The sequence below is a fragment of the Globicephala melas genome, chromosome 8, assembly GCF_963455315.2.
Source record: "Globicephala melas chromosome 8, mGloMel1.2, whole genome shotgun sequence".
Taxonomy (NCBI): domain Eukaryota; kingdom Metazoa; phylum Chordata; class Mammalia; order Artiodactyla; family Delphinidae; genus Globicephala; species Globicephala melas.
Genome location: NC_083321.1, coordinates 9,048,984 through 9,067,151, shown reverse-complemented (window position 1 = coordinate 9,067,151; position 18,168 = coordinate 9,048,984). Strand labels below are relative to the sequence as shown.

At 58.2% G+C, this 18,168-nt stretch overlaps 3 protein-coding genes across 6 annotated transcripts; 1 reads left to right on the top strand and 2 right to left on the bottom strand.

Moving 5' to 3' along the window:
• Positions 1 to 4: 4 nt before the first annotated feature.
• Positions 5 to 9,583, bottom strand: EML3 (EMAP like 3). 3 transcript variants are annotated; one of them, XM_060303079.2, is made up of 22 exons: positions 9,029 to 9,583; positions 8,027 to 8,198; positions 7,685 to 7,945; positions 7,473 to 7,586; positions 6,375 to 6,442; positions 6,082 to 6,202; positions 5,693 to 5,863; positions 5,459 to 5,528; positions 5,262 to 5,372; positions 4,924 to 5,019; positions 4,402 to 4,557; positions 4,107 to 4,248; positions 3,539 to 3,690; positions 3,331 to 3,456; positions 3,112 to 3,243; positions 2,593 to 2,660; positions 1,951 to 2,039; positions 1,781 to 1,878; positions 1,574 to 1,661; positions 944 to 1,042; positions 530 to 660; positions 5 to 443 (listed from the first exon to the last, which is right to left on the bottom strand). In XM_060303079.2, exons 1-22 carry the CDS (start codon positions 9,048 to 9,050, stop codon positions 240 to 242), a joined length of 2,691 nt encoding a protein of 896 aa, XP_060159062.1. In that variant the 5' UTR covers positions 9,051 to 9,583; the 3' UTR covers positions 5 to 239. The 3 variants fall into 3 exon arrangements, with proteins under 3 accessions (XP_060159062.1, XP_030689744.1, XP_030689745.1); XM_030833884.3 differs by having other exon boundaries at positions 6,082 to 6,205; positions 9,029 to 9,582; XM_030833885.3 differs by having other exon boundaries at positions 6,082 to 6,205; positions 7,685 to 7,942; positions 9,029 to 9,582.
• On the top strand, positions 9,363 to 11,736 carry ROM1 (retinal outer segment membrane protein 1). The gene is made up of 3 exons (XM_030833893.3): positions 9,363 to 10,476; positions 10,865 to 11,111; positions 11,226 to 11,736. The coding sequence occupies exons 1-3, from the start codon at positions 9,887 to 9,889 to the stop codon at positions 11,442 to 11,444; spliced, it is 1,056 nt and encodes a 351-aa protein (XP_030689753.1). The 5' UTR covers positions 9,363 to 9,886; the 3' UTR covers positions 11,445 to 11,736.
• A 165-nt stretch (positions 11,737 to 11,901) lies between these two features.
• On the bottom strand, positions 11,902 to 16,429 carry B3GAT3 (beta-1,3-glucuronyltransferase 3). 2 transcript variants are annotated; one of them, XM_060303078.2, is made up of 5 exons: positions 16,268 to 16,429; positions 14,963 to 15,101; positions 13,257 to 13,617; positions 12,797 to 13,087; positions 11,902 to 12,395 (listed from the first exon to the last, which is right to left on the bottom strand). In XM_060303078.2, exons 1-5 carry the CDS (start codon positions 16,347 to 16,349, stop codon positions 12,297 to 12,299), a joined length of 972 nt encoding a protein of 323 aa, XP_060159061.1. In that variant the 5' UTR covers positions 16,350 to 16,429; the 3' UTR covers positions 11,902 to 12,296. The 2 variants fall into 2 exon arrangements, with proteins under 2 accessions (XP_060159061.1, XP_030689754.1); XM_030833894.2 differs by having other exon boundaries at positions 11,903 to 12,395; positions 14,963 to 15,137.
• Positions 16,430 to 18,168: the final 1,739 nt, after the last annotated feature.

Here is an 18,168-nt window from a genome sequence, read left to right as displayed (position 1 = left end):
AGGCGACTTTGCTTTTGGTTTATTGCCCCTCAGCAGGCAGCGGGAGTCAGGGCCCCGGCTGGGGCTGCCCGGCTCAGCCAGCGGGTCTATACAGTGTGTGCAGGGGTGCCGTTCGCCCCCTCCAGGGAAATGCGCTTTTGGGAATGTCTCGAAGTCGAGGACAGGGTCGGCCCCGGTAATGGGGAATTTGGGTGGGGCGGGGCCACGCTGCAGGGCCTGTGGGTCCCGTAGGACAGCGGTCAGACGTCGAGAGAGGAGGCGGGGGACAGGGAGGGGGTTCGAGAGGGGGTTGCAGGCGCCGGCCCCGCGCCCCCAGGGCCCAGCACTCGCCACTGGAAGATGCTGGCGTCCTTGCCGCCCAGCGAGACGAGGTGCGAGTCGTCGTGCGTGAACCGGACGCTGGTCACGTGGCTGCCGTGACCACCGTACACGAGGCTCGGCGCCTGGGCAGGAAGGAAGGTCGGGCTACAGCGGCCGCGGAGCCCTGGGACCCCTCCCGCCCGGCCCCGGAGGCCCCGGGAGGCCTTACCTTGGCGCGGGCGCACGGGTACTGGAAGAGGTGCACTTTGCAGAAGTCGTCGGCCACAGCCACCACGCGCTCGTTGTGGGAGCGGCACAGGGAGTTGATGTCGGTTCCATCCGAGCCGTCAGGCCACACGCCTAGCACAGGGGCCAGCCTCAGCCCAGCCTCCCGGCCGCCACCCACGGTCCAGAGCGGCACCATTTCCGGCGCTCAGGCGTCCCGGCCACCCACCCACCGGCCGCGCGTTCCAGGCAATCCTTCCCGGTCCCGAGGGCCGGCCGGAGGGGCCTCCTGGGCTGGATTTGCCAGTTTCTTGACGCCCACCCCTCTATACCTGTCCAGCATTGCGAGCCCGGGACGGGCTGCACCTTGTCCCCGCACCTCTCCCACAGGGTTCCGCGGCCCTGGGCCCCTGCTCACCGTAGACATGGAAGCCCAGCACGCAGGTGTAGGTGGCCCACTCCCGGTCTCGGCTCTCATAACGATTCCTCAGCAGCTTACAGCCTCCAGCCACGTCCCCTGGGGAGAGGGAGCCCACCCAGCTCAGCTCTCACCCTGCCCTCAGTGGGGAAGATGCCATGGAAGGGTTGGAAAGACTGGCTTGAGGCGGTGGCACGTGATCTGGTCAGGGTGGTAGCCCTCAGCCCAGGGCAACACCCAGCCCCATGTGCTTCCTGAGTTCTCAGCTGAAGTTGTCCTGTTTCTCATCAGTTCCTCCTCCCTTGATAATCAATCCCTCCACACCTGTCCTGAGAAACTTTTCCAAAACAATCTTTTCTTGGTGCGTTTTTCAACTCCCCCAAGGCCTTGTGGGAACAAGACATGGTGCAAAACTGTGTGTGTGGGTTTTTTGTCCAAATGACAACATTTCTCCTATGTGTATAATTCTGACTCCACTTCAAACCCATCTCCACCTCCCTGTCTGACTGCCCCTCCACCTGGAGTTCCCCCACATCTTCTCCTTCATCCCCTCCCAACCAGGAGCCCCCTCACATAAATAAAACCCACCCCTATTACCCTCTCCCCATGCCCTCCCCTACTGTCACTCACAGTAAAGGATCTCATAGTCCCCAGAATTGGACATGATGAAGTTCCCATCCTTGGACCAGTCAAGGTGAGTGATGAAGCTGGAGTGACCCTGGGAGCAAGGGTCAAGAGACTAACAATGTAGCCACCGTTTCCCATCCCCTCACCCTCCTAAAGGACATTAGTTTACCTGCTATGGCAATGCCCCGCCCTCCACCCCAGCTTCCTCACCACACAGCGGCCAAAGCGGCTGGACTTGGCACCATCACTGGAAACGCTATAGATGTAGATCATGTTGTCATGGGAACCGATGGCCAGGTACAACCCATCTACAAAGACAGTCACTCAGAGAGGGAAGGGCCAGGGATGAGTCTAGGTTCCGGGGTGGGGGTGGCTCCCACCTGGGCTGTACCGGACCACTGAGAGCTGCTCATTGCCATCAGTGATGTCGGACACGATCTCTCTGGTCTCTGTGTCCAAAACTAGCCACCTAGAAGGGAGGGGGGTGGAAAGCAGGTGTGAGGATACCTGTCCTGAGCAGGGTAGGGGTTGGCAAGTCAGAGAGCCTCAGAGACACCAAAAGAAAGGCTGTGATGTAGACAGAGAGGTTATCTATCATTGCGGTCTTATGCTGGGAAGTGGGAAGGGGCTATGGGCAGATAAAAGCTGAGGGGCTCCTGATGCCATCTGAAAGGGAGAACAGGGGCCCAACTACCAGGGCCTTGTGGAGTCTGTTAAGCTTGTCACTTCCCTGTGTTAGTCTCCCCTATGCCCCTCCCATCCCCGCTGCTTCTCTAGCCTGAGCTGCCACCTCCTCCACTCCCAGGCTTGCTTGGAGGGGAGAATGGATGGGGGAGGGTGTGATGACAGCTGCCATAGGAGAGCAGGGGAGACCCTGGCTGCAGGGAAAAGCACTGAGAAGAGGGAGGGTGCAGTTGGGGCTCCTGAGCAGGCAGCGATCACACTCCTCCACCCCCGCCATTACCAGAAACCCTTCCCATACCTCCTGCTTTCCCCTCCCAGGAGTCCTGGCTCCCTCTCACCTCCCTGTGTTCAGTCCTACGGCCACAACTGCCCCACTGGGGTGGAAGTCAGCACAGAGACCAGTCTCCTGGGAGGGGGGAAAGGTGAATTCAAGAAGATGCCTTTCTAGTGAGGGAACTAAGATGGATACCTTGTCATCTTGATAACAATGTCAAAGCCCCCTCCTCTCAAGGATGAGAGGGACAGGAAACCTGGGATGGAGGCAGGGTATCACCGGAGCCTAAGCAGAGGTGCTACTCAAAACACTTAACAACCAGAAGTGACACCCCACAGCTGTGCTGGAGATTAACCGTCAGTTGCTGGATCAAGAGGACGTCTAAGGGCTGGGGGGAGGGCAGTGCTCAGGGGCACTGGAGGCATCAGTACAGAAGAATGAATATTTTACCAGCCAGTACAGCCACACCAGTACAAACGGGCTGCCTCTAGGAGCAAAAGGGAAGGGGGTGTTGGGGAAGGAGTGGTGGCCACAGGAGTCATGGTGGGCGTGACACTGAGGATCCGGGGACACAGAGCTCTACCTTGAGGTCGATGCTCCAGGCCAGCGCATGGCCCTCCCCATCCCACAGGCAGAGCTGCCGGTCATGGCCACAGGTGAGGAAACGGTTCTGGAAGGGATGTGTGCAGAGCCCCCAGAGCTCATCCGTGTGACCCTGCGGCAGAGCGTGCGCTGTCACCTCTGCCCCTCCCCAACAGCCCTTCCCTTCCTGCTCGCTCGAACCCTTGGCGCCCCCCCCAACCTGGATTACAGGGGAGAAGCCCTGGTCCAGATCTCCCCTCAGCAATGCGTTCTTCGTGGTTCCCACCAGCAGCTCAGAGCCAAGCCCCTCTGCAATGGCCCGCACGGCCCCAAAGTGTTCAGGAATCTGCAGAGTGGTGGCAGAAAGTCAGGGGCCCGCTGACCATTCCTCTTCCCTCTCCTTCCCTTGACCCCAGCCCAGCCCTCACCTCAGCTTCCTGGAGGGCCACCAACCCAGGCCCCCACTGGACCAGCCGGCGGTCCCGCCCACCACCACTCAGCACGGTCCCGTCCCGCCGGAGACACAGGGCGAAGATAGAACCCTCGTGAGCGTGCGCCTGGGCCACAATCCCGTAGGTCTCTGTTGGCAAAGTCCTGGGTGGGTCATGCTTTTGGGGTGCAGGGAAGTAGGGAACAGGAGCGGCCGAGGCCGTCACAATAGAGCAATGACTGCCAGGTGCTGAGTGCCTAGTCTGGTCCTCGGCTTCTCCCCAGTTTACAGACTGGACGACCAAGGTTCCGAGAAGTGAGGTAACTTCCTAAGGGCCAGGCAACTAGGGGCGAAACTGGGATTTGAACCCAGGGTCTGGCACACTCCAAAGCCCCAGCCCTCTCTGCCGTGCTGCCCCCTGCCCTCCTAGACTAGCCCCCCAGAGGGCCCCACCCTCGGACAGAGCACGATCAATTCTCAAGGGCAAAGGATGGGAAATCCTCTCCTCTGTTTTCACAGACCGTCTGGGGAACTAGCCTTCCCAGATGCCACCCCCAATCACATACCTTTGGCCCCGCCCCTGCCTGGGGTCCTGGAATCTGAGAGGCTCCGCCCCCAGGTGAGAATGTTCCCCTCGGAGTCCCCTGTGAGAATGTCTCCGTCCGGAAGGAGCACAAAGCAGGGGATAAACTTGGGTTTCTTGTATTTCTAGGGGCCAGGCGAGCAGAGAGTAGAGGTCAAAGACGCTACAAGTCTCGGGACAGCTGGGAGTTGGGTAGCGTCAGGGTCTACAGTACTCAGACCAATACTTCCATCGCCACTCTGCCCTCCCCCACCACCCTGCACCCATCCACACCTCACCCCAAAGACACCCTGTTTCCTGGTGAGGGTCCCGTTCCCAGGAACCCCTGCTCCACCACTCCAGTTCCAGAAGTGGACGTGGGATTTCCCGCTGGTGACAATGCAGCTGCTGTCGCGAGGGTTGAAGCCAACGGCCAGGACTGAGTCATTTGTACTCTGAAGGGAAGATACTAGATTCAACCACTCCAAGCCCTGTGCACCTTCGTTCTACCAGACTCTCTTCAACTGGCATCCTGACAACTGGTCTGCAGCAGCCCAGGACCCTCAGGACAACCCTTCCTCCAAGGCCCTGGTCCCCTAAGAGCACTACTGGCAGTCACTCACTAGTGCCTAACACGGTGTCCCTCACGAGGTCAGAACCTCCGTGGTCCCCACTTCACAGCCTCAGAGAGGCTAGGAGGCTTGCTCCAGGGGACCAGGCCAGAAAGGAGGTACACGTACGGGGAAGTCTGGAGGTCTCTGCACTCCACCACTCCCAGCACCTCAACCTCAGCGCCCCACCAGGCCACCAGGATACCTCACCTTGATCTCAGCCAGCTTCGTTCCCCGGCTGCAGTCCCACACAGACAGCATGTGCTCGTTGGAATCATCCACCACACAGAGGAAAGCACCCAGATCCTGAAGATGGGGGACACATCAGAGGGGCCGAGTAAGGCCTGGAGGTCTCAGGATTCATGGTCCAAATTAGGCCAGAGGTGCCACGACAGGCTGAGAGAGCAGAAGGGGCCACACTGTCTCTTAGGAGAACCGGCTGGGTGGGGCTTAGGAAGGCCAGGACTTCTGAGGCTTCCTGGTGAAGTACAAGGAGGGGGTTCCCGGACAGGGAAGATGGGGGCCTCGAGGCGCCGGGGCCAGCTCACCGCAACTGAAAAGGCCAGGGCCCCCACACCCCGCTCGAAGGCCCCCAGTCCGATCTCCTGCAGCTTCAGCAGCGTCTCTGAGTCCCAGACATGAACCACAGGCTGCAGGGGCTGGTGGGAGAGAAGGGGTCAGGGGTGTGAAGGGCAGCTGGACTGGAATTTCATCCTGTCTGCCTGGTGTTTGACTGTGGCCTTACCTTTCCATCCTTATCCACTCCGGCTGTCTGTCCTGAGGCTACACGCACACCATCAGGGTGAACAGCCAGGCTAAGTGGGGGAGGAGACACTCTAGGGAAGGGGGTCGGTGGTCTCTCAAGACCACCCAGGCCACTCTCCTCTCCTGTTCCTCCACACCCACCCAGACCCTCTTCCTGCCAAGCCCACCATCCCCATGCCTAGAGCTGCCCACTCCCAAGCCCTAGGACCCTCACCATCGAACGCAGTCCGTGTGCCCCCGGTAATGTCTCTGGCCGCCACCTCCAGGACCCCCTGGGCCTCCCCCGGGCCGGTACAGCACCACCACACAGGCGATAAAGTAGACCACCTCCCCAGAGCGCAGCACAAACAGATTAGAGCGGGAGTCACGACCCCGGTACCCGTAACTGGAGTGGGGATCATGGTCAAGGAAAGGGTCAGATCAAGGGCACCACGAGGAAAAGGAGAGGAAGACAGAGCTCTGGCTATAGCAGCGCCACTGGCAGAGGATGGAAGCGGAGGATTCAGAGGTCTCACTCTCCTTGCAGACCCAGGAGGTGCAAGGGCGGGGGGACATTCCAGGATGGGAAGGGTGGTTCCCATGGGACTGGAAGGGGCAGGATACACCCAGTCAAGGCTGAGGGTCTCCGGGGGTGGGCCGCTGGGCAGCTCCTCGAGGCTGCGGATGCCAGACGGGATGTACATGGTAATGGGGCGGCCGCGAAGGAACATCTTCACTGAGATGCCTTCTACAAAAAAAGAAGGGGATGTCAATCACGACCCTGTAGCTTCCCTTCCAGGAAAGCCAGAGCAGAACTCAACCCACCATACCTCACAGGTCCCCCAAAATAGCTCCTGGGGCTGCAGCCCAAACCCTAACCCCATCATCCAAGTTCTTCCGGATCCCTCTATACATACCTAAATTATAATTGCTCCTCCGAGATCCAGGACCCCCAGGGCTGGAGAGGGCGTCTTTTCCCCCACGGCTGTTGCGAAGGAAGAAAAGCACAGGGATTGGGGTCAGGTCCCAAGACATAATTGTGGAGGGGCAGGACGTAAGAAAGGAGGCTACCCTAGAGATGACAGTCACCTCTGCAGAATTTCAGTTTGCATCGTGTGCATTCAGAGCTCAGGTGGGGACTTTTAGCTCCATTTAAGGCATGAGAAGACTGAGGCTAAAGAGGCTGAGTAAGCCTGTAAGAGGCAGGGTGGGGTGACACTTTCCTCCAGACCACCAGGCCTCTGGCTATTAACCGCTTCATTTTCCCATCTGTAAAATGGGCCTTTAGTGAATCCAGAATGTACATCAGCCCTGCCTTTAAGGGATCTGAGAGGTAAGCAAGAATAGTCCTTCTCTCTCAAGGGGAAAGTGACAGGTGAATTCCAGAGATCACTGTCCTTAGATAATAAGGTGACCATCTCTCTTCAAAGAATAAAAGAGAGGCCAAGGATCGGGCTAGAATGAACACTCAGGCGTCCCGGGGCCTGTACACACTCTGAGACAACTATGCTCAGCCACCAGGATTTCCCCTTGCTCTCTAGAAGTAAAGCTTGGTACGCTGGGGTGTGGGAGGAGGCTGAGACTCTGAGGACCGTCACCATAAAAATCATGGGTGCTTTTGGAAAACCCTCTTGGAATCTTGGAAGGTATGTTGTGATATGGTGGAAACGGCAGGGGAACTGGAGTCAGGAAGAGTGGGGTTGGAATCCTGGCTCTAGCTGTGTGACCCCAGACAAATGACTTACCCTCTCTGAGCCTGCTTCTTCACCTGGACAATGATCAGCATGAGACCACCTACCCCCCAAGGATGTCATGGGGACTGAATGAGACGGAGGAGGTCGAGGGTTTAGCACAGTGCCGGGTACACGGCAGGCACCCCAGGAGTGCTTGTTCCTTTCTTCCTGTTGGGCAATGAGGTCCCCCCACCCCACCCAGGGAAGTGAGGTGAGGGATGTGAAAAGTCAAGAACCTGAGCCTGGGGTGGGGCGGGCTGGGGGGAGGGGAGCCTCGCCCACCTCTCTGTGCTCCCTGACCGCAGCAACAGGTTGGCCGAGGAAGCTGCCTTCCGGGAGAGTTTCTGGCGAGGCCGCTCTGAGGGGGACGAGGAGGAGGAAGAATTTCTCCGGGGCCTGGTCGGACGGAGCACAGTGAGCAGGTGAAAGTCATTCCCTCGGATCGTGCTCCCCACTCCTCCCTCCCCTCCCAGCCTCTGCCGCAGGACACTCACGTGTCAGTACGCTGTGGGGGCTGCACCAGCCTGAGGAGCCCTGGGGGGCCGGGCGAGCCAGTGCCACTGCTGCTGCTGCCCCCTCCTTCGGACTGGGTCCCACCGGGCTCTTCACCGCCCCCATGCGGGGCCGCGGGCCCGTTGATCAGGCCAGGGGGGCCAGGTGATGACTCCGTCTCCACCTCTGTCTCTGTCTGGGTGCCTCGGCTCACCGAGGAGGGGCTGTGTGTGGGTGGCAGTCCCGGGGGAGCTGCAGGGCTGCTGGGGAGCCAGTGCATCAGCCCGATGCGCCTGGGGCAGGCCCCAGCAAGGGGGAGGAAGAAGGTTTGACAACATGCATACCTGTCCCTTGTAGGGCCTGGTGCGCCAGGGTCCTGCAGGGAGGTGGGAGGCGCCTGCAGCCGCAGCAGGCGAAGAGCTTCTGCCAAGGCTGCCTTTACCAGCTCCATCTCCTTCTCCTGCACCTGAAGCCGCCGGCTCAGGGACTGCAGGGCCTCCTGAGCAGGGTCCTCACCTGGGAAAGGGGCAAGAAGCAGTCAGAATGTACCCACCACCTGGGGAAAGGCTTGAGGGGATTCTCTCTGCCCCCAGCTGTGCATTTGTCCAATAGGACCTGCACCCTTCGAGCAGCTCCAGGCTTGGATGCGCTCCCAGAGGGGAGGAGACGGGTAGTAAAGGATCAAGGGCCTCCTTGTGGCAGGGCAGGCGAGGAACCTGGCAAAGCTCCCTTCCTGCTGCCGTCCCAGCCTCCGCAAAGACAGGGAGTACCATGGAGTACCCGGGGAAAAAATGGAGTACTGGCGAGGAACGTGGGAACCACAGGCTGAAGCGCAGTGCTGGTGAGGGACGACAGGGCCCAGCCCAGAGCAAGCTCAGGTCTCCAGAGAAGGCAGAGAAACTCAGAGGGAGCACCCGGAGAAAAGTGGGGGGGACACAACAGTACAGTCATCCTGAGGACTCAGAGAAGAAGACGACATCTAGAGTGACAGGAGAGGGTATGAGTGGAGAGAAGAGTCATAGCGAAGGTCCCAGGGTAACAGTGGGGGTCCGAAGTAAAAAGACCCAAAATCCCAGGAAAAGAGGTCCAGAGTAACACAGGAGGTAAGGAAATTTTCGAGGGGCCCTAAGTAACACGGGAGGTAGGATGACGTTGGGGAAGTCCGAAATGACAGTTGGAGGACCCAAGTAACTAGGGAGAGCGACCTGAGGTACAGTGGAGGATGCTCAGAGCCCCCGGAGCCGAGGAGCACGCGGGGACGCCCCGAACAGCCGTCGGGCAATGGCAGCGCCCGACCGGCCGGCGCTCCGGGAAGGGGCACGCCGCCCGCCCCGCCCCGTACTCACCGGGCCCCCCGGCCCCGTCCATCCGGCCCCCGGCTTGCTCCGAGCGGCGGCGGCGGAGGAGGAGGCGTCTAAGCCGCCGGGGCCATGGCCAGAGAGAGGGGAAGGGGAAGCACCCCGGGGCGCGCGCGCAAGGGAGCCGAGCCACCCCCCGGGGGCGCTGTCGGGCGCGGGAAAAGGGCCTGGAGGGGGCGCTGTGGGGCGGGGGCCGCAGGCTCCGGGGCCCGCCGGGGCCTCGGACTCTCCCGGGACCGCTCTTGGCTCCCGGGGGTGGGGTGGCGGGTCCGTCCTGGGCCCCAGCGCCGCAGCACAAACAGGCGCCGGACGCGAGGCCGCCAGGAAGCGCGGGAGGTGGGGGGGCGGGACGAGGGGGGGGCCGGGCCGCCTGGTAACCCCTCCCTGTCCGGGCCTCGCAGCTCGCTTCGGGGGCGGGGCCAACCCGTTGACCCCCGGCCCCCTCCGGCCACCGCCCTCCAGGCCCTTCCGGGATCCTGGCCCTCGGACTCCCTGGGGACCTGGGAAGGAGCGCGGGCCGTGAGGTCTCCCGCCCCCAGCCCCTAGCCTGTCGAGGCAGAACCGACCAGCCCCTCCCCACTTCCGCGAAGGGACAGGGGCGGGGTCACGAAATAGGCCTTTTGCCCGGGGGCGGGGCTTTTCCTAAGGGGCAAGGCCAAGGCATCCCGAATTGGGACTGGCAGGGGACAGGGCAGAGGGTTATTAAGGCTGTGGCGGGAGGATGCCCAGGGTATTGGGGTCAGGGTGGCATTAGCCCAGCTCAAGCCAGGCTGGGCTGACGCAGCATCCTGCCGCGGCCAACCCCTATCCCTGACAGCTCTGCTGTCCCTTGGGCAGAGATGGGAGATGGCGCCGGTGCTGCCCCTGGTGCTGCCCCTCCAGCCCCGCATCCGTCTGGCGCAGGGCCTCTGGCTCCTCTCCTGGCTGCTGGCGGTGGTCGGTGGCCTCACCCTCCTCTGTAGCGGGCATCTCCTGGTCCAGCTGTGGCACCTTGGCACCTTCTTGGCTCCCTCCTGCCCGGTAGCTGCCCTGCCCCAGGTTGCCTTGGCAGCCAGTGCAGTGGCTCTGGGCACAGGACTGGTGGGTTCAGGAGCCAGCAGGGCCAGTCTGGATGCAGCTCAATACCCTCCCTGGCGAGGGGTCCTGGGCCCGCTGCTGGTGGCTGGCACAGCTGGTGGCGGGGGGCTCCTGGTTCTTGCCCTGGGGCTAGCCCTGGCTTTGCCTGGGACTCTGGACACAGGACTGGAGGAGGGCCTGGGGACTGCCTTGGCTAACTACAAGGACACAGAGGTCCCCGGACGCTGTCAAGCCAAACGGCTGTTGGACGAGCTGCAGCTGAGGCACCACTGCTGCGGGCGCCATGGGTACAAGGATTGGTTTGGGATCCAGTGGGTCAGCAACCGTTACCTGGATCCCAATGACCAGGACGTGGCTGAGTGAGTGATTTGCTTCTCCTCCTCCCTCTTCCTTCTTCTCCTCCTCTTCCTCCTTCCTTGCAACCCCACCTCACCCAGACAGGCAATGAGTAGAGTCTAGTGACTGAGAGAATGGAGCACAGCTCTGCCATGTTTTAGCTGTGTGACCCAGGGCATGTTACCAAACTGCTCTGGGCCCATTTGCTTGTCTGTAAACTGGAGATGATAAAAGTCCCACCTTACAGAGTTGTCGTAAGGATGAACGAATGATGTCTGCATGCCTGGCACATAGTAAAGCAGTCAGTACATGTCTCACTCGTCTTTTCCCTTCTCAACTCCTGTGCCCTGCAGCTTCTCCCCCAGGCCTCTATCTCCAGACATCCTAACACCCCTGCCCCTCCCTTTGCAGCCGGATCCAGAGCAATGTGGAAGGCCTATATCTGATTGATGGGGTCCCTTTCTCCTGCTGTAATCCCCACTCACCCAGACCTTGCCTGCAAAGCCAGCTCTCAGACCCCCACGCCCACCCCCTCTTTGATCCCCGACAGCCCAACCTAAACCTCTGGGCCCAAGGATGCCATGAGGTGCTGCTGGGGCACCTGCAGGGGCTGGCGAGCACACTGGGCAACATGCTGGCTGTTACCTTCCTGCTGCAGGTGAGTCAGCAAAGTGTCTGAGGCCTCCTCTGGGCCTCCTCACCGCCTCCAACCCAGGGGCCCCTGAAACTGCTGTGACCCTCATTGACCTCTTGCCCCTTGCTTTCCCCACAGACTCTGGTACTCTTGGGCCTGCGGTACCTGCAAACGGCACTGGAGGGGCTCGGAGGAGTCATCGATGGGGAGGGAGAGGCCCAGGGCTATCTCTTTCCTGCTGGGCTGAAAGACATGCTGAAAACAGCATGGCTACAGGGAGGGGTGGCCCGCAGGCCAGCACCTGAGGAGGCCCCACCAGAAGAGGAACCTCCCAAGGAGGGTCTACCTGAGGCCTAGTGGCCTGGAGCTTGGGGTGGGGATGAGGGGTGGGGGGAAGGGGAGAGATGGACAAGACTGGAAACCTCACAACTCCTTATAGGCTCCAGGTGGGGGAGGAGGGATCTCTGGGATTAGAGGGTTAAGGATAGTCAGTGAGCTGGACTGGGGTAGGAGAGAAAACCAGGTGTCCTAGGGCCTAGCCCATGGCCAGAACCACCAGGGAAGAACAGAAAAAAAAACCAGGGTGGTGGGAAAGTGACATGGGAAGGACTGGAGGCTGCTTCTGGTGCACAGACTCAATAAAGCTTTTGGACTGAAGCCACTGATCTTTCTCTTCAAGGGGGTGGGGGCCCTGAGAGAACTGATTTCCGTCTGATGGAGAAGCCAGGACTCCAGGGGTTTGACCTGGTAAGGATCAAATGCAAGAACCTGACATGGGAAGTGAAGGAAAACAGAAGCCCCTCCAAGTTGAGAGTTTTTATTCTGGAGGTTGGGGCGGGGGGGGGGGTCAGCATGCTCAGGTGGGGAGGGTCCAGCCCAGCTCCTCCAGCCCCGCAGTGCATGCCCAGCCCCAATAAGTTACCCAGTCACTCAGCCGCCCTCCCGCCCGAGACTCTCTGTTTTCTGCTCCGCCCCAGACAAGCCCATCTGGCTCAACACAAGGGCTGCTTGTCCCTAGCCTGTGAGCAGTGCCACAAGGCAAGCTGGGGGAGGGGAGAAGCAGCTGGGCCACGCCCTGGGGTTGAAGGAGCAGAAGGGCCGCCCCTGGCTCTGAGGGCTCAGGACTTGGAAAACCACATCCTGGGCAGGCCAGGGATCCAGTCCCACAGATCTGTGTCTGATGAGGTGGTGGGCAGTGGAGGGCCGCCATCACACCTCGACAGCTGGGTCTGAGCCTCGGCCCTGCCGCTGCAGCTGCTCCTCCTGCTTCGTCTTGGGCTTCTCTGTCCGCGTATGCCACACCAGAACCTGTCCCGAGAGCTTTCAGTTAGAGCCGGGCCCAGCCACAGCCCAGCCTCTGGGGCACGCAGTGTAGAACGGATTCTCCAACCCCCTCGACACACACTGGGTTGGCTGCCAAGTATGAAGGGTGGGTGGGGGGAGCCTTTAGTGCCTCTAAAATGGGGCTTAATCCCTTTCCCTCTCTGTGTCACACGGGTGCCAGGAGACAGAGTGGCAGGAAGACCACTTTCCTTCCCTGCCTCCCAGCTTCCCCTTCAGGAGAGCAAGCAAGGTTGAATCTGAGCCCTGGAGGGTCTCTCCTGGTTCAAACACCCATCCCTGATCCTACTCCCCAGGGCCTCATTCCACTTCTCCCATCACCCGTCCATCCCACAGTCAGATTTCCGTGCCCCCCTCCATCCCCTTACCCGAGTGCAGTTGGCAGCCCGTGGCTCCAGGTCCTTGGGATCAACAAGGTGGCTCAGGAGGCTGCTCTCCAGGTGGCCCCGAGGAGCAGTAGCATCAAACCGGGCATTGGGTTTCGCCAACAGCAGGGGCAGGGAGACGGCAAATCCCGCCATATCCAGTGGGAAGGGCCTATTGGGCTCCCACGCGGTGTGGAAGCCCACGACCCGGCCATCCTGTACGCGAGGGCCCTCGAATCGCAGGCCGCCCACCAGCCCCACTGGCCACACTGAGACGCCACGGGTCCAGCGCATCTACCGGAAGTCAGGAAAGAAGAAACAGACAGGAGGTGGCCCAGAGGAACGGGAGCAGCGGGAAGGACCACTTGAGTCACTCTGCCCCACCGCTCCCCACTCCTCACCTAGGGAAAAAGATGAAGTGGGCCCAGCTGGCCTGTTTCCCCAGCCCCATCTCAGTGCTCACCTCCTCAAAGAGTTCCCGGCTGTAGGTGTTGTCATCATCAGCAAAGTACACGACTCCCCGGGTGCCTGGTGGGGGTGGATCCTTCTCTCCCGCCACAGCACCCCCTCTGCTCCGGAGCCAGTCCAGGGCCCTGTTCCGTTGCTCAACACCTCGGGGCCGAACCCAGCCTGGCTCGCCCTCCCGGAGTCGCTGGGCCTTGGGGGTGAGGACCGCCAGGTGGGTGAAGAGGAGGCCAGAGGCAGCCAGCAGCCCCGAGACCAACGGGGTGGGGCCCTCAGCATCCTCTACCAGCAGCCAGTGCAGCCGGGGCACCAGGCTTAGGGTCTGGGACAGCCGCACCAGCTCCGCCTTCTGCACCAGCCTGCAGGGGGAAAGATGCAGGAGGGAAAGGGATAGGCACCATTTGCCCACTCCAGAGGGTATATATGGCTTCTCCTGGGCCACTCCTAGCACCGCCCACCCTCCCCACCCCACCCCCCCCCCCGTGACCTTTCCCCGACCAGCACCCAAATGCCCTGTTCTTTTCTTTGTCTTGTTTTGTTTTTTGACCCAGCCACTCAGCTTGCAGGATCTTAGTTCCCTGACCAGGGATGGAACCCATGCCCACTGCAGTGGAAGCGCTGAGTCCTAACCACTGGACCGCCAGGGAATTGATTCACCTGCCCTGTTCTTAATGTCCATGTCTGTCACTCACCTCAACCCCAGGGCTCTGACTATAAATTAAGGGCACAGTCTTTGAAATCAGATCTGGGTTTGAACGCCAGTTTTGTAACTTACTAGGTGAGATATCTGGGGAAATGGCTCCATCTCCCCAAGGCTCAGTTTCCTTTAAATAACTTTAAAATAACAGTACTTTACAACAATGTTGTTTTAAGGATTAAATAAGATCATGACTTTTTAGAATACCAGTAGGACCATGTTCTTTGCCGCCTATGCTTGGATTTCCAGGTAGAAGAGTTTAGAGGAGCCCTTTGGCTCATTCCTCTTCAGGGGACGAAGATTTATCCGAGTTTAGACAAGAAACTGGGAAGGTAGGGGCCCAGTCTCTTGCAGGCTTCTTTACCCTTCAGATGGGCCTGCCCGCCCCAGGCTTGATGGTGTGTGTAGGGAGGTGGAGAGGGTCTAGAGATGCCCTGGCGTAGGTGGGTCAGCCATCTGATTCCAGGCAGATGTCAGCAAGCCCTTTTGGCTACAGATTCAAAACCACATTTCCCAGTTGGTTTGTGTCACCAATAACGCTACGTTTTATTAAAAAAAAAAAAAAAAGGAACACACTTAGCACAGTGTGGGGCAGAGAGTAAACACACTGCAAATAATAGCTGGTGTAACTATTTCTAGACCCCCGTATGACTGCAGGGCCAAGTCCTTTTCTACTTCGATTTAGTCAAGGGCTTCCCAAACTTTCTCACCAAAGGCTCCCTAAGGAGAGAGAGTGAACTCACTGGCAAGTTCAGAATTTCTTTGCAACTTTATTGTTCTATCTTAAAACTTCTCAGGAATATTGTATTCTACTTCACAGCACATCCCTGTCTATTTTAATAGAAAAACATTTTCCCACAAATCTTAGAGTAATGATGTGGTTCATTTAGCCTGTCATTTGTCATGCCTTAGCTTGAGGAACATCCCCTGGCCCAGCGCCTCCCGAAACTCATCAGCGACCCCAGCCTCTTGGTCCATGCAGATGTGGGGTGCATCACAGCCCATACCTGGCATAGGTGGGGGTAACAACATAGATAGTAGGCAGAGCCTCAGGTTCAGGGGGCTGGGCGGGGGCAGGGGGTGGACGGCGGAGATCGGCTTGCAGCTGGGAAATCCTCAGATCCTTCTGCCGAAGCTGCTCTGCTGCTGCCCGCAGGGGAGAGAGGCAGTCACATGGCTGGCCTGGTCCCAGGAAGCAGGGATGGGGGCAGAGAACCACAGTATGTTCAGCATCCCAAAGGGCCATAACCTTCTGTTCAACTAGCCAGTGCAGGGCTCTCTTTACAACTTCTCTAACAGCTTTTCTATGCCTTGGGTGGTGGGGAGCTCACTGCCTCAATTAGCAGCCCCTCTCCGACTTTACCAATTCCATCCATTACAGTTTTCATTTGGCTATTGAGCTGATTACCTGCCTCCATCCTTTCTACCTTCTGGTCCTAATTCTGCCTTCTGGAACCATAAAGAACAAGTTGATCTCCTAAAACAGGACAGTCTTTCAAATACCTGAGGATCATGCAGTGGCCCAGTCTCTAAATCCCTGCATAAGAGGCAGGGTTCAATCTGTTCCACTGGCTGTGTGACCAAAGACTCATTAAATTCATTGATTCCATCATTGGATAAATATTTATTGAATGCTCCTCCTGGGAGGCACTGCCTTAGGTGCCCGGGATGCAGCTTAGGAAAGCAAACAGACATGGTCCCTGCCCTCATGGAGGTTTCAGTTTAGTGGAGGAGCTGGACACTAAGCAAAGAAACAAATTAATAAAATTATTAGAAACCGTGGTAAGGGCCATGAAGGAAACAAATAGGATAGAGACTTAAAGAGAATCCAGATTGAGAAGAGGTACTTTAGCTAAGGTGGTCAAGGAAGGCCTGTGAGGCGGTGACATGTGAGCTGAAACCTGAAGGATGAGAGAGGGAGCTGGGAAAGAGCTGGGCGAAGAGCACCACAGGCAGCGGGGACAGGTTAAGTGCTTGGAAGCAATGAGTGTGGGGTTTTCAAGAAACTGTCATGAAGCCAGTGTGGCCGGAGCAGAGCGAGCGAGAGGGTTAGGAAATGGGGTTAGAGAGGCAGACCAAGGCAGGATCATGCGGGGCCTTGCAGGCTCTGGGAAGGAGTCTGATTTCACCCGAGGTGCGGCGGGCAGCCGCGGTGCGTTCTAGAGAGGGGAGTGCGCCCGGCGGCCGCAGAGGGCTGTAGAAGGGCCGAGCCGGATGAATGGGGTCTGCGCGGGGGTTCATCCCCAGGGCGGGACGCTCGGCGACGGGTGCCCGAGGGCCGACCCGCCGCGCCCCCGCCCCGCCCCGCTCACCGAGCTGCACCAGCGCGTAGAGGAGGCCGGCGATCGACACCAGGAAGTAGGCGAGGAACACGTTCTTCAGCTTCAGCTTCATGGCCGCGCCACCGCCGGCGCCTGGGCAGGCGGGGTCCTGCAGGCACGAAGTTCCCCGCCCCCAGCCCGCCAGCCCCGCCCCTGAAGCGGCCCCGCCCCTTGACCCGCCCTCCTCACCCTCCTCTCGACCTGCTCCCAGGAGCTGGAGCTGGCAGTGAACGTCGCGGCCCACTTCCGGTCAGTCTGCCCACTCCCTCCCTCCGGGTTAATTTCCGCTCTCACCGCCTAGTTCTGGGAACCACGGTAGCGGGTGACGTCATATCCGCCGTATCAAGCGCGCGCGGCCGGCGGTCAAAAGCCAGGTAGGGTACTTGGGAGTGGCTTTGGGACCCTCCCCTTGATCTCTAGTCCCTCTGCGCAGATTTTCTCCTTATAGTCATTCATTCATCCATCAGTCACTGCAGGTAGTAACAGTACCTCAGTACATACTTGTTACATGAATGAGTGAAATCTAGGGCCTATCATGTACCAAGCCTGTGCCCTGGGTGTCTCATACAATCCTCACTATAATCCTTTGATTATAATTTTAATACAATTTAGGATATTAAAACTCTAAAGATTGATGTTGCAGAATTTTGATATTTAACAAGGTACTCTTGGCAAAAATGCAAAAAATACATAGTAATCTAATAAATTAAACCAAAAAATAGTAAAGGGGTATTTTTGATATTTCATTAATTAATCAACCTCTCATATTCTAATATTTCTTGGATTTTTTTTTTTGAATTTCTAGTATGACTTGGAATCAGGTCCCTTTCTGGGATGAAGAGTTTATGTCCATAGTGTTTTTCCAGCACATCTGGCAGTAGTTCAGGAGCAAACTGCTCTTCTTCAGGGTTGTCACAGTATCTTGGTCCACTTTTGTGTGAGAGATAGGTATTGTCCCCATTTTACAGATAAGTAACTAAAATTGCGCCAAATCATGTAATTCCCATCGTACAATTTTCTATGTCCCTTCTAGATACCTGACTCCAGGAGCTGTACTGTCTCCTTTGACCCACACTGAAACAGGTGACAGAAGGGGTGGGGGTAAAATGTCAAGGCAATGAGCTATCTCCCAGAGAATTAACTGGAAATTTCTCTTTTTAAAATAAATTTATTTATTTGTTTACTTTTGGCTGCACTGGGTCTTCATTGCTGCTCGTAGGCTTTCTCTATTTGCGGCCAGCGGGGGCTACTCTTCATTGCGGCGCGTGGGCTTCTCATTGCAGTGGCTTCTCTCGTTGTGGAGCATGGGCTCTAGGCACGTGGGCTTCAGTAGTTGTGGCACGTGGGCTCAGTAGTTGTGGCTCACAGGCTCTAGAGTGCAGGCTCAGTAGTTGTGGCTCACGGGCTTAGCTGCTCCGCGGCATGTGGGATCTTCCCAGACCAGGGCTCGAACCCATATCCCCTGCATTGGCAGGCGGATTCTTAACCACTGCACCACCCAGGAAGCCCCTGGAAATATTTCTTGAGCTGAGGAATTCCAGAAACACAACCCCTAACTCCTCACAGGCATAAACCATCCTGAGCAGTAATTTTTCCAAACAAAACCTAGTTTCTTGTTAAAATAATCTCTAAGACTTGTGGTCAGGCTACAAAATGGAGGAAACTATTTCCTGTCACTAAAACAATGGGAAATTTTTAAAAATGCTGCTAGCTAAAGAGAAGCAGTCTTTAGTATGAGAACATCTGACATATAGCTATTTCTATTCAAGAGGGACCCCATTAGCTCTGGTCACCACTATTAACTAGGCCTACCAAAATCTGATGACCTTGCTGGGCTCCTCTATGAAAATACTGGCATCAGGGACTTCCTTGTGGCGCAGTGGTTAAGAGTC